This window comes from Prionailurus bengalensis, chromosome X (assembly GCF_016509475.1).
Source record: "Prionailurus bengalensis isolate Pbe53 chromosome X, Fcat_Pben_1.1_paternal_pri, whole genome shotgun sequence".
Taxonomy (NCBI): Eukaryota; Metazoa; Chordata; class Mammalia; order Carnivora; family Felidae; genus Prionailurus; species Prionailurus bengalensis.
Genome location: NC_057361.1, coordinates 64,276,491 through 64,292,033, shown reverse-complemented (window position 1 = coordinate 64,292,033; position 15,543 = coordinate 64,276,491). Strand labels below are relative to the sequence as shown.

At 37.8% G+C, this 15,543-nt stretch overlaps 1 protein-coding gene across 1 annotated transcript in view; it reads left to right on the top strand.

Annotated features, from left to right (window-relative positions):
- Nucleotides 1-15,543, top strand: part of LOC122477084 (fibronectin type III domain containing protein 3C1-like) — an 87,832-nt gene that overhangs the window by 15,528 nt on the left and 56,761 nt on the right. Inside the window, exons 6-13 of the mRNA XM_043569989.1 lie at nucleotides 383-702; nucleotides 7,354-7,406; nucleotides 7,736-7,847; nucleotides 9,972-10,045; nucleotides 10,649-10,702; nucleotides 10,817-10,938; nucleotides 11,023-11,197; nucleotides 14,699-14,804. Coding sequence (XP_043425924.1) covers nucleotides 383-702; nucleotides 7,354-7,406; nucleotides 7,736-7,847; nucleotides 9,972-10,045; nucleotides 10,649-10,702; nucleotides 10,817-10,938; nucleotides 11,023-11,197; nucleotides 14,699-14,804 — 1,016 coding nt within the window. The remainder of the gene's footprint in view (nucleotides 1-382; nucleotides 703-7,353; nucleotides 7,407-7,735; nucleotides 7,848-9,971; nucleotides 10,046-10,648; nucleotides 10,703-10,816; nucleotides 10,939-11,022; nucleotides 11,198-14,698; nucleotides 14,805-15,543) is intronic.

Genomic DNA, 15,543 nt, shown 5'->3' with positions numbered 1-15,543 from the left:
ATTGCCACGTAATATTCCATTGTGTATATAAACCACCATTTCTTGATCCATTCATCAGTTGATGGACATTTAGGCTCTTTCCATAATTTGGCTATTGTTGAGAGTGCTGCTATGAACACTGGGGTACAAGTGGCCCTATGCATCCGTGCTCCTGTATCCCTTGGATAAATTCCTAGCAGTGCTATTGCTGGGTCATAGGGTAGGTCCATTTTTAATTTTCTGAGGAACCTCCACACTGCTTTCCAGAGCGGCTGCACCAATTTGCATTCCCACCAACAGTGCAAGAGGGTTCCCGTTTCTCCACATCCTCTCCAGCATCTATAGTCTCCTGATTTGTTCATTTTGGCCACTCTGACTGGCCCACGCCTTCCACTTCTGACAGCACTCCCAAACCATCACCTATTGACAGCACTCCAAGCCCTTCCATTTCTGGCCATGCTTCTAACACTCCCATCTCTGAAAGTGCTCCCAGCACTCCCATCTCTAAAAGTGTTCCCAGCACTCCCATCTCTGAAAGTGCTCCCAGCACTTTGGCCATTGACAGTGATCTCACTGCTTCCAGTGCTGCCAGCAATTCCAACACTGTCAGTGCTCATGTTGAGACTAGCCATGGAAAGAAATGGAGTGCTACAAGAAGTAGAGACATCAAGCAGAAACCAGGTGGAAAACAAAACAAAGCATCATCAAATGCTACAGAAAAAGGCAAGGTCAAGAGTTTGGTTTTGTTGCCAATGAATAAACATCCTAATGTTTAGGAATCTCAACACATCTTAAATATTTAGGTGCCATTCTCTATTTTCATTTCCTCTTGTCTTCTTTGTATCCCTAAATCTAAATTCTTAATGAAACCACAGTTGAGATTCCTTTTTAAATCATGGAGAAATGACTATCCTCATGCAAAATGTGTCATGTATCTTATATGCACACCACATAATTTTTTTCTAGTTTCCTTCCAGTGAAACATTGCAGATTATTTTATAGTTGTAATTCACATTATTTCATTTAAATTGGAAACTCTGTCTTTTGTTGGAGTTTGTTTAATAATATACACTTGAAATAACCCAGAAAACCACGAGAGGATTAGCAGAACGGAGTCGCTGGAGCCAAGCGCAGACGAGAGGCCCACGGAAGAGGGTAGGAAGGGCGGCGAGGCGGTGCGCGCTCCACGGACTGGCAAGAGGGAGCCGGGGCAGAGGGGCGGCTCACCGGCCAAGCAGAGCCCCTGAGTCTGGCTTGCAAAAGCGGAGGGTCCTGACGGACTGTGTTCTGACAGCAAGCGCGACTTAGCGTCTGGGAGGTCATAAGTTAACAGCTCTGCTCGGAAAGTGGGAAGGCTGGAGGACAAAGGGAGGGAGAGCTGCTGAGCCCCCGGACGACAGAGCTCAGTTTGGTGGGGAACAAAGGCGCTCGCCAGCGCCATCTCCCCCGCCCATCCCCCAACCCAAATCCCAAAGAGAACCAGTTCCTGCCAGGGAACTTGCTCCCTCCACGCAAACACCCAACTCTGCGCTTCTGCGGAGCCAAACCTCTGGCAGCGGATCTGACTCCCTCCCGCTGCCACAGGGCCCCTCCTGAAGTGGATCACCTAAGGAGAAGCGAGCTAAGCCTGCCCCTCCTGCCCCCATGCACCTTGCCTACCCACCCCAGCTAATAGGCCAGATCCCCAGCATCACAAGCCTGGCAGTGTGCAAGTAGCCCAGACGGGCCACACCACCCCATAGTGAATCCCGCCCCTAGGAGAGGGGAAGAGAAGGCACACACCAGTCTGACTGTGGCCCCAGCGGTGGGCTGGGGGCAGACATCAGGTCTGACTGCGGCTCCGCCCACCAACTACAGTTATACACCACAGCACAGGAGAAGTGCCCTGCAGGTCCTCACCACGCCAGGGACTATCCAAAATGACCAAGCGGAAGAATTCCCCTTAGAAGAATCCCCAGGAAATAACAACAGCTAATGAGCTGATCAAAAAGGATGTAAATAATATAACAGAAAGTGAATTTAGAATAATAGTCATAAAATTAATTGCTGGGCTTGAAAACAGTATAGAGGACAGCAGAGAATCTCTTGCTACAGAGATCAAGGGACTAAGGAACAGGCACGAGGAGCTGAAAAATGCTTTAAACGAAATGCAAAACAAAATGGAGACCACGACGGCTCGGATTGAAGAGGGAGAGGAGAGAATAGGTGAACTGGAAGATAAAGTTATGGAAAAAGAGGAAGCTGAGAAAAAGAGAGATAAAAAAATCCAGGAGTATGAGGGGAAAATTAGAGAACTAAGTGATACACTAAAAAGAAATAATATATTGGGGCGCCTGGGTGGCGCAGTCGGTTAAGCGTCCGACTTCAGCCAGGTCACGATCTCGCGGTCCGGGAGTTCGAGCCCTGCGTCGGGCTCTGGGCTGATGGCTCAGAGCCTGGAGCCTGTTTCCGATTCTGTGTCTCCCTCTCTCTCTGCCCCTCCCCCGTTCATGCTCTGTCTCTCTCTGTCCCAAAAATAAATAAACGTTGAAAAAAAAAAAAAAGAAAAAAAAAAAGAAATAATATATGCATAATTGGTATCCCAGAGGACGAAGAGAGAGGGAAAGGTGCTGAAGGGGTACTTGAAGAAATCATAGCTGAGAACTACCTGAACTGGGGGAGGAAAAAGGCATTGAAATCCAAGAGGCACAGAGAACTCCCTTCAGACGTAACTTGAATCGATCTTCTGCATGACATATCATAGTGAAACTGGCAAAATACAAGGATAAAGAGAAAATTCTGAAGGCAGCAAGGGGTAAACGTGCCCTCACATATAAAGGGAGACCTATAAGACTCGTGACTGATCTCTCTTTTGAAACTTGGAGGGCCAGAAAGAAGTGGCACGAGATTTTCAGGGTGCTAGACAGAAAAAATATGCAGCCGAGAATCCTTTATCCAGCAAGTCTGTCATTTAGAATAGAAGGAGAGATAAAGGTCTTCCCAAACAAACAAAAACTGAAGGAATTTGTCACCACTAAACCAGCCCTACAAGAGATCCTAAGGGGGACCCTGTGAGACAAAGTACCAGGGACATCACTATAAGCATAAAACATACAGACATCACAATGACTCTAAACCCGTATCTTTCTATAATAACACTGAATGTAAATGGATTAAATGTGCCAACCAAAAGACATAGGGTATCAGAATGGATAAAAAAACAGGACCCATCTATTTGCTGTCTACAAGAGACTCATTTTAGACCTGAGGACACCTTTAGATTGAGAGTGAGGGGATGGAGAACTATTTATCATGCTACTGGAAGCCAAACGAAAGCTGGAGTAGCCATACTTATATCAGACAAACTAGACTTTAAATTAAAGGCTGTAACAAGACATGAAGAAGGGCATTATATAATAGTTACAGGGTCTATCCACCAGGAAGAGCTAACAATTATAAATGTCTATGCGCCGAATACCGGAGCCCCCGAATATATAAAACAATTACTCATAAACATAAGCAACCTTATCGATAAGAATGTGGTCATTGCAGGGGACTTTAACACCCCACTTACAGAAATGGCTAGATCATCTGGACACACGGTCAATAAAGAAACAAGGACCCTGAATGAGACATTGGATCAGATGGACTTGACAGATATATTTAGAACTCTGCATCCCAAAACAACAGGATATACTTTCTTCTCGAGAGCACATGGGACATTCTCCAAGATAGATCATATACTGGGTCACACAACAGCCCTTCATAAGTTTACAAGAATTGAAATTATACCATGCATACTTTCAGACCACAATGCTATGAAGCTTGAAATCAACCACAGGAAAAAGTCTGGAAAACCTCCAAAAGCATGGAGCTTAAAGAACACCCTATTAACGAATGAGTGGGTCAACCAGGCAATTAGAGAAGAAATTAAAAAATATATGGAAACAAACGAAAATGAAAATACAACAATCCAAACGCTTTGGGACGCAGCGAAGGCAGTCCTGAGAGGAAAATACATTGCAATCCAGGCCTATCTCAAGAAACAAGAAAAATCCCAAATACAAAATCTAACAGCACACCTAAAGGAACTAGAAGCAGAACAGCAAAGGCAGCCTAAACCCAGCAGCAGAAGAGAAATAATAAAGATCAGAGCAGAAATAAACAATATAGAATCTAAAAAAACTGTAGAGCAGATCAACGAAACCAAGAGTTGGTTTTTTGAAAAAGTAAACAAAATTGAAAAACCTCTAGCCAGGCTTCTCAAAAAGAAAAGGGAGATGACCCAAATAGATAAAATCATGAATGAAAATGGAATTATTACAACCAATCCCTCAGAGATACAAACAATTATCAGGGAATACTATGAAAAATTATATGCCAACAAATTGGACAACCTGGAAGAAATGGACAAATTCCTGAACACCCACACTCTTCCAAAACTCAATCAGGAGGAAATAGAAAGCCTGAACAGACCCATAACCAGCGAAGAAATTGAATCGGTTATCAAAAATCTCCCAACAAATAAGAGTCCAGGACCAGATGACTTCCCAGGGGAGTTCTACCAGACGTTTAAAGGAGAGATAATACCTATCCTTCTCAAGCTATTCCAAGAAATAGAAAGGGAAGGAAAACTTCCAGACTCATTCTATGAAGCCAGTATTACTTTGATTCCTAAACCAGACAGAGACCCAGTCAAAAAAGAGAACTACAGGCCAATATCCCTGATGAATATGGATGCAAAAATTCTCAATAAGATACTAGCAAATCGAATTCAACGGCATATAAAAAGAATTATTCACCATGATCAAGTGGGATTCATTCCTGGGATGCAGGGCTGGTTCCACATTCGCAAATCAATCAACGTGATACATCACATTAACAAAAAAAAAGAGAAGAACCACATGATCCTGTCAATCGATGCAGAAAAGGCCTTTGACAAAATCCAGCACCCTTTCTTAATAAAAACCCTTGAGAAAGTCGGGATAGAAGGAACATACTTAAAGATCATAAAAGCCATTTATGAAAAGCCCACAGCTAACATCATCCTCAACGGGGGAAAACTGAGAGCTTTTTCCCTGAGACCAGGAACACGACAGAGATGTCCACTCTCACCGCTGTTGTTTAACATAGTGCTGGAAGTTCTAGCATCAGCAATCAGACAACAAAAGGAAATCAAAGGCATCCAAATTGGCAAAGATGAAATCAAGCTTTCGCTTTTTGCAGATGACATGATATTATACATGGAAAATCCGATAGACTCCACCAAAAGTCTGCTAGAACTGATACAGGAATTCAGCAAAGTTGCAGGATACAAAATCAATGTACAGAAATCAGTTGCATTCTTATACACTAACAATGAAGCAACAGAAAGACAAATAAAAAAACTGATCCCATTCACAATTGCACCATGAAGCATAAAATACCTAGGAATAAATCTAACCAAAGATGTAAAGGATCTGTATGCTGAAAACTATAGAAAGCTTATGAAGGTAATTGAAGAAGATTTAAAGAAATGGAAAGGCATTCCCTGCTCATGGATTGGAAGAATAAATATTGTCAAAATGTCAATACTACCCAAAGCTATCTACACATTCAATGCAATCCCAATCAAAATTGCACCAGCATTCTTCTCGAAACTAGAACAAGCCATCCTAAAATTCATATGGAACCACAAAAGGCCCCGAATAGCCAAAGGAATTTTGAAGAAGAAGACCAAAGCAGGAGGCATCACAATCCCAGACTTTAGCCTCTACTACAAAGCTGTCATCATCAAGACAGCATGGTATTGGCACCAAAACAGACACATAGACCAATGGAATAGAATAGAAACCCCAGAACTAGACCCACAAACGTATGGCCAACTCATCTTTGACAAAGCAGGAAAGAACATCCAATGGAAAAAAGACAGTCTCTTTAACAAATGGTGCTGGGAGAACTGGACAGCAACATGCAGAAGGTTGAAACTAGACCACTTTCTCACACCATTCACAAAAATAAACTCAAAATGGATAAAGGACCTGAATGTGAGACAGCAAACCATCAAAACCTTAGAGGAGAAAGCAGGAAAAGACCTCTCTGACCTCAGCCGTAGCAATCTCTTACTCGACACATCCCCAAAGGCAAGGGAATTAAAAGCAAAAACGAACTACTGGGACCTCATGAAGATAAAAGGCTTCTGCACAGCAGAGGAAACAACCAACAAAACTAAAAGGCAACCAACGGAATGGGAAAAGATATTTGCAAATGACATATCGGACAAAGGGCTAGTCTCCAAAATCTATAAAGAGCTCGCCAAACTCCACACCCGGAAAACAAATAACCCAGTGAAGAAATGGGCAGAAAACATGAATAGACACTTCTCTAAAGAAGACATCCGGATGGCCAACAGGCACATGAAAAGATGTTCAGCGTCGCTCCTTATCAGGGAAATACAAATCAAAACCACACTCAGGTATCACCTCGCGCCAGTCAGAGTGGCCAAAATGAACAAATCAGGAGACTATAGATGCTGGAGAGGATGTGGAGAAACGGGAACCCTCTTGCACTGTTGGTGGGAATGCAAACTGGTGCAGCCGCTCTGGAAAGCAGTGTGGAGGTTCCTCAGAAAATTAAAAATAGACCTACCCTATGACCCAGCAATAGCACTGCTAGGAATTTATCCAAGGGATACAGGAGTACTGATGCATAGGGCCACTTGTACCCCAATGTTCATAGCAGCACTCTCAACAATAGCCAAATTATGGAAAGAGCCTAAATGTCCATCAACTGATGAATGGATAAAGAAATGGTGGTTTATATACACAATGGAGTACTACGTGGCAATGAGAAAAAATGAAATATGGCCTTTTGTAGCAACGTGGATGGAACTGGAGCGTGTGATGCTAAGTGAAATAAGCCATACAGAGAAAGACAGATACCATATGGTTTCACTCATATGTGGATCCTGAGAAACTGAACAGGAACCCATGGCGGAGGGGAAGGAAAAAAAAGAAAAAAAAGAGGTTAGAGTGGGAGAGAGCCAAAGCATAAGAGACTGTTAAAAACTGAGAACAAACTGAGGGTTGATGGGGGGTGGGAGGGAGGAGAGGGTGGGTGATGGGTATTGAGGAGGGCACCTTGTGGGATGAGCACTGGGTGTTGTATGGAAACCAATTTGACAATAAATTTCATATATAAAAAAATAAATAATAAAAAATTAAAAAAAATTAAAAACATAAAAAAATATATATACACTTTACACTGCTCTCTTCTTTTAAAACTTTAATGTAAATTGCTACTAGGTGTTTAGTAGTTCCCCTGGTGATGATGTATTTGTAGTTGGATGATAGATATCTAACTTCTTTCTCTTGTTTTTGCCAATGTAATATTTTATTTTGGGGTTTTTTCTTTTAGAATGCATAACAGAAGGTGGAAAGTCATGCTGTTTCAGCATTGAGAAACCTATAGTAAGTAACTAAACTGAAAATTTAAGCATTCCTTTTAATTTACCTTTTCACTCTAAAATGTGCAAGTTCACTGATATTTTTCTCTAGTAAAGTGTTAATTTGAAGCCTTGACCTCGTTAAAATTTCATAATCTCCTTTAGCTATACATAAAGATTCAGAATGGCCTTATTAAAGATAATATTAATGGCATTGTTTAATCACAGTATTTAAGCACCTAATATGAGGAGAACAATATTCTTAGCATCAAAAAGATGTAAGGAAAGATTATATCATAAGTTACAGGTTATATTTTTTAAATGTCCCACTTGAATTTTTGTTATTTATTTTAGGTTTCTGATATTCAAACAAGATCTGCTGTTATTTCATGGAAACTACATGGTTCTAAGAAGTGTAATCACACCAAATCTCCTGTGACATTTGAACTGGCAATATCTAACAGTGGTAAAAATGGAAACTATAAAAATCTATATATGTAAGTCTCTTTCTTTTTAATCATCTCTCATTTCTCATAATTAAATTCAAATAGTCTATGTAAATGTATAGACCTCAGTTTATACCTAGACTGAGTTCTAAAGATTTTATCTGAAAATTTTCCCAAGCTTTAAAAGCAATTTTCTACTAAAATAGTTTTACACGTGGTGGGAGGTTGCCAGGTCAAAATCCATGAAATTCAATGAATTGTAAGCATGTTAGTGCTGAGAAGGACCTTAAATATCAACTGGTCAATTCTCTTCAGTTTACAACTTTCCTATTTAACAAGTTTATAGTCCAGGAAGAAAATGTTCCCTCCAATTCTCCCTTCTGTTTTTTCACTTAGGTCATTTTAGGAAAAAAAAAGTCACTTTATGGTTGGCCTTTGGCGACACAAATGAGGTATTTGCACTGCAATGGGATTTATGACTTAGGCTTTTTTCAAATATTCATTACAGAAGCTAGTTATAAGGTGGAGCTATGACAGTAGCAGTATGAGCTTAGGAATGTGCCTAGAAGATAGAACCAGGACTAGGGAGGATAGAGTGGAGGACACAGCAAAATTATACCCAACCACTCTTAACAGCTTCTCAACTGAATCAGGACATGCAGTCTGAAAAAGAACAAACTGAGAGACACAGTAGAAAGGAAATCACAAGTGAGGAAGAAGGAGAAATTATCTCGCCCACCAAACAATTATGCAAGATATGTCAGAGATCTGGAGCTGTCTGTACAGCACTTTAAAAATCATAACACATCTTAAACTTAATTTGCTAAAATTTGTCATCTTTACACAGAGACTCAAAGTGAAAATTTAAGTGTAATTAGTTATAATGAAAAGTTTTACTTCCTTTATAATTAGCAGGTGGAAATTTTAAATTTAAGAACTATAATACACAGTCTTCTACATTGGGTAGAGGGATGGGAAGATGTAAAATGTGATTAAAAGCTATTTATGAAATTAAGTTTTGCATAAGGTTACATGGTGGTCTTTTTCGGTGTTATGTATTTCATAAAAGTCTGTTTTTTATAAAAATACTCTAATCGCCCTACAACCTTGAGTGGCCTTTGCTTAGAAGTATAAGTCTTTGCTTAAAAATAATAATCTTTTAGCACTTTTTGGAGGCTACTTCTGGGGTTAGAGCCTGAAGGAACTCTTTGAGTTGGTAGAGTACACCTACGTACTTATGACTGTTTCAGAAAGACATGGGTGTGAAAGCACAGCCACTTTATCCACTATAGCAAACAGATGCCCTCCCCAGAAAGATTTCCCTGTGTAACTGAATGAATAAATTGCACAATGCACAGTGTCCTTGAGGCTTTTCATATCAGCACTATTTAAAATAAGCTAATTAAAGATAAATCCGTATTATTACAGTGTGAAGAAGTTGTAGTGGTAAAATTATAAAATTTCATTTCTTAAAGCCATATTAATTTAGCATGCAAATGAAAAATTTGAAGTATTAGTATCACTTTTTTGCATTCATATAAAATGGGCTAAATTTATCTAAACTTCAAGAAAAATTGTGCTTCTTTGTTTATCACTTGAATATATAAGATTACGACTTAATCAGCTATTAAATATGTGTGAGATCATTTATAAACAAAGATTATGTTCACAGTGGTGATGGAGTTACATTTACTCTACTTGATCTACAACCATCCATGGCCTATTTTGTAAGGTAAGAACTCCATCCTACACAATCTCCACCCACCCTGTAGCCAGGAAGACTCCCCAGTCTGTATCAATTTACTACTTATGATTTCTGCAGTCAGGCTTGCTACTGCCAGGAGCATGGCCTTTCCTTCAAGCTTCAGAACAGCCCCCCAAAAATCCAACATTAGTTTACTTTTTGTCACTTAGAACTGGTGAGAGGGCGATTTGGGAACCATTATCTGTAACAATCCAAGTTTGCTCTATTCGAAAATGTTTTATCTCCTAAGGTATATATGGAAACTGAAGTACCCAATTTAGTACATGTTAGGATAAATATCTGAAAGCTTACAACAACTATCATTACATTTTTAGAATCACAACCATAAGAGGCTCAGCACACAGAACTGTGTCTGAACTGGTTAGCTTCACAACTCCAGGTTGTGAACCAGACCCTCCACCTGCACCCAAACTAATTAACCGATCCAAGAGCAGCCTGAATTTACAGTGGAAAGTAAGTATTCTACCGCCAAAGTCTCCTCCACTTTTTATTTAAAAACATTCTTTCTACTTTGTCCTGAATTTTAAATATGAAATTATGCATGCCCCACCTGATCTATTTCCCTAGCACTTTCCCTTTTCCATAATCATCTTTCTCTCCAATCTATATCAAGCATCAAGTAAATTGAGAAATGTCAACCGGAATTTCAATTAGTAAAAGTTGAAGTGTCAATTTCTACAACTAAATTTATTTATAAGTACTGCATGCTAACCAATTGCGCCAATGGAGCTCCACTACAACCTAAACTTACTTATAATTGTAGTTACCAATAAATCTACCTCTTAACTTATTTAAATACTAACTTCCTTTGTCACATAAAACTTGGAAAACACAAGACCTAGAATTTGAGCATGCCTTATAGACTGTAAAAAAAAGTGCATTTTAACTTTAAAATCAGGATTGTTTTAAAAACAAAATGTAAGCAAGTTTAATTTTACAGTAATTTCAGTCGCTTAATTATATAGTGTGTGTATGTGTATATATATATATATATATATATATATATCTACTGTGTAAAAACATCCCATCATAATTTTATCTTTTTGATATATTTAGGGTTCCAATGATAATGGTTCCAAAATAAATGGCTTCCTTTTGGAATGGGATGAGGTAAACTGTTTTATTTTGGAAAAGCACTTCTTTATAAATGGTTATTAATGTTATGGTAAATTTTTATATTTGCAACATTTTATAATATTCTAATATTTTGTGTCTATGATTAAGGGCAAAGGTGAAGACTTCAAAAGTTGCTATATGGGTAGCATGAAACAGTACAAAATCCTTAAACTAAATGCTTCTACAAAATATTCATTCAGAATAGCTGCCAAAAATAACTTTGGCTTGAGGTACGTTGAATTATTGCAATATTTAAAAGTCTGCACTTCAATAAGAACCTGAAAATAATTTTTCCACATTAATTTATTTTTCAGTGATTTCAGTGAAATAGCAGTTTTCCATACATCAGGAACTATGCCTCCAACACCTTTACCTCCTAAGCTAAAAGAAGCAGGAATCTGTTATTTGTCACTAGAATGGTGTGCTCCAACTAACACAAACCCAAATGACAGTCTTACTTATGTACTAGAAATGGAGGAAGAAGGATCTGTAAGTTTTCTTTCCACATGTTTTAATCTTCAACTTCGGTTTTAGGTACAATTTATATGCATTTTATACTAAAAAACCTTAGATTTAAGCTAATTTATTTTTTTAAGTCTTTATTTAAACTCCAGTTAGTTAACATACAGTGAAATATTAGTTTCAGGTATACAATTTAGTGACTCAACACTTACATACAACTCCCAGTACTCATCACAATAAGTGCATTCCTTAATCCTTATCACCTATTTAAACCATCCTCCTACCCACCTCTCCTCTGGCAATCATCAGTTTGTTCTTTGTAATTAAGAGTCTGTTTCTTGCTTTGTCTCTCTCTGTCTCTTATTTTTTCCCTTGGTTTGTTTTGTTTCTTAATATCACATATGAGTGAATCATATGGTATTTGTCTTTCTCTGAGTTATTTTGCTTAGCACTATACTCTGTAGTTCCATCCATGTCTACTAACAATCAGTTTATTCTCTATAGTTAAGAGTTTGTTTCTTGGTTTTCCTCTCCTTTTTTCTCCTATGACTAAGTTAATTTCTACTCAATCAAACTGTATGATTCCTGAGTCTCTGTGTTCTGGATGGGACCAATGCAGAGCCAAGGTTAGGCAAACCAGCGCAGGGAGATTTTCCCTGAAAATTAGCTAAAAGCAGCAGCACCCATAACAACACAGTAGATACTCAGTGAAATGTGTTAGTTCTTCAATTTTGGGCTTATCCCAGATGACCTTGCATGGTCACAGAGATCGTCTGCATACTTCTACCTGGGCAAACTCTTTTCTTCATCTCCCTGGATTCCTGATGTGGGTGGGCAAACTGTTTCATTGCATTCTGAACTTTCAAGTCTATACTAAATAAGCTAGTCAAGTTAAAAAGCAGCTGTAAATTTTATATTATGTATATTTTACATTTTAAATGAAGAGACTAACATTAAGAAGAGTTCTGTATAATTAATATGCTAAGCACCTTCATATACATTATCTCATTATATCCTGAAAAAAGAAAATGAGCCCTTTAAAGTAGAAAGTATCAGGGTGCCTAGGTGGCTCAGTCAGTTGAGCATCCAACTTGGCTTCAGCTCAGGTCATGATGTGGGTTTGAGCCCTGCATCCGGCTCCATGTGGAGCCTGCTTGAGATTCTCTCTCTCTCTCCCTCTGCCCCTCTCCCCCACTAACTCTCTCTATATAAAATAAATAAAATGAAAAAAAAGTTAAAGTATCTCCTTTTTTTTTTTTTTAAGAGAAACTAAGGTTCAGAGAGACTAAGGGACTTGCTCAGGACTACCCAGATGGAAAATAGGTTGAAGTTGGAACTTGAACCCAGGCCTGCCTGTTTCCTAAGTTTATTGTCTTTCATTTCCAGGGCTTGGGTTTTAAACCTAAATATAATGGAGAAGACCTCTCATGCACTATAAGAAATCTTCAGAGAAGTACTACATACAAATTTAGGGTATGTAGCTATAATTTCTAAATTTGTATCATATTTTAATATTAAATTATACTCATCACTGGAGATAAAAAGAAATGTCTTTTTTGGTTGAAATTAAATGTTATTTTGCATTTAGTTCTCAGAAATTTTTAGTCAAATAACTTGCTTTATAATATTATTTGCAAATTATGCACATTTTCAAATCAGACATTTATTTCCAGTCGTCAACCAAGGTATTCTCTTTTACTCAAACAGATTTTTGCCTACACTTTGGAAGGAAGGAGTAACCCCAGTGGAGAAGTAAAATACACTACTTGTCCAGATAAGCCTGGATCCCCTAAAAAACCATATATAAAGGGAAAGATCTATGCACACAGAGTAAAAATTGGATGGGGTAATGTTTTTGTATTTAAAATGTACTCTGTCTTAATATTAACTACTGAGGAGAAATCTTCCCTAATTGCCCTCAGCTTTATAAAATATTCTCTTAATTATTTACATAGGAAGTATTTCACCATATAAATTAGTTATAAATGATGTTTTTCCAGTTCTCTGTTGAGTTCTCTATTGCTATCTCATTAATTCACACATGAACAAATCATTAAATTTTTATGAGCCCTTAACAACTATAGTTATTCCAAGTAAAAGTATATCTAATATAGAGGCCACAATTAAAACAATACATCAATGATAAATGTCAACTTGACAAGAAAAATATTTTTATAAATTATTTTGCCTCTAAACTGGAAAAATCAAATTCAAGGTACAAATACTTAGTATTTTAGTCTTTTCCAAAGAACTTTAAAATCTCACCTTAAATGTTTCATGTCCAATATTAATATTCTATTGTGTCATGTTTATATTTTTTCTCCATAAAAAATTAATTTATAAATTTCCAGTGAAAGACTTTTAAGTTTATTCAAGAATAATTTTAATTTTATTTCTCTTTCCAGAACCACCACAAGATAATGGTGGTACATACATTTCAAGTTACAGTTTAGAAGTTAGTGAAAATTCAGATGGTAAGACATTATGATTTTTTTCAAAGATAAATTACAGGTTTTTTTTTAAGTTTTTATTTAAATTCCACTCAGTTAACATCCAATGTAATATTAGTTTCAGGTGTACAATATTCAATACTTCCATACAACACTGGGTGCTCATCACAACAACTATGCATCATGATTTTTTTTTAAGTTTTTTTATGTTTATTCATTTCCTGAAAGAGAGACAGAGTGTGAGCAGGGAAGGGGCAGAGAGAGAGCGAGACACAGAATCCGAAGCAGGCTCCAGGTTCTGAGCTGTCAGTGCAGAGACCAATGCGGGGCTCGAACTCACAGACTGGGAGATCATGACCTGAGCTGAAGTCAGATGTTTAACTGACTGAGCCACCCAGGCACCCCATATCATGATTTTTTTTAAGTTTTTATTTTGAAATAATTTATGCTTACCTAGAAGTTGCCAAAATAGTATAGAGAATTCCCATATATAACCTTCATTCAGCTTCTCCTAAAATTAATTTCTTACATAACCATAGTGCAATTATCAAAACCAGGAAATTGGCATTGGTACAATGCTATTAACTAAACCCCAGGACCTACTTATATTTCTCCATTTTTTAGTGACAAATTATGTTTACTTACTGATCTTTTATTATTTTATGTCTAGTTCTATAAGGAATATAATTATTGTAAATAGGTAACTGGACCTATTGTAAATAGGAACTGGACCACGGTTAATTTCCAAAATGCCTATTTCTTGGCATATACATGAGATAATAATGGGGCCCATAGCATTTATAGGCTAACTATAAATAAATTGGATAAATTTGCTTTCATCCCTTCAGCGAATTACTGGAAGATAATCTATAATGGAACCACAAAGGAATTTCTATATGATCACCTGCAACCTGGTAATACATATAAACTGAGAGTCTTTTGTACTTCACCTATAGGTCAAAGCCAGGTGAGGAAACAGAGAGGGAAGTTTTTAAATTAAGGATTTGTGTTTTAAAAATTGTTTTAAAAACTTAACTTGAATTTAATATAATCATAAGGTATTTTGTACCTCTCTTAGCCTTCAGATATACTGACTACTCAAACACCTAATCTTTCTCCTGCATCTTGCCATCCTCCACCCTTGAATGGTGCGGCAAAGACCAGAGAAAACAACATCAAATGTGGTGAGTCTTCTTGTAGGATTTGAATGACTTTACCTAAATTACTTGTTTTGTAACTCCTGATTTTAATTAATTAATGTTACTAAGGGGCAACTGGGTGGCTCAGTCAAGCATCCAACTTCAGCTCAGGTCATGATCTCAGGGTCCATGAGTTTGGGCCCTGTGTCAGGATCTGTGCTGACAGCTCAGAGCCTAGAGCCTGCTTTGGATTCTTTGTCTCTCTCTCTCTCTCTCTGCCCCTCCCTGACTCACTTGTTCTCTCTCTAAAAAGTAAACATTAAAAAAATTAAAATTAATGTTACTAAAGCAGAGCAAGTAGGTTTTTTAACTATAAAATTGAATATTTAGAATATTTAGAAAACTGTTTCTTTGTAATTGAAATCACAAAAATTTCTGGAGTATAATTAACATTCAATGTTATATTAGTTTCATGTGTACAACATATTGATTCAAAGATTCTATATATCAGTGCTCACCACAATAAGTATAAATACCATCTGTCAATATTATTGATTATATATATTCCCTATGCTGTACTTTTCATCTCCATTACTTACTTTTTTTATTTATTTTTATTTTTATATTTATTTATTTTTGAGAGACAGAGTGAGACAAAGTGAGAGTGGGAGAGGGGCAGAGAGAGAGGGAGACAGGATCAGAAGCAGGCTCCAGGCTCTGAGCTGTCGGCACAGAGCCCGACGTGGGGCTCGAACCCACAGACCATGAGATCATGACCTGAGCC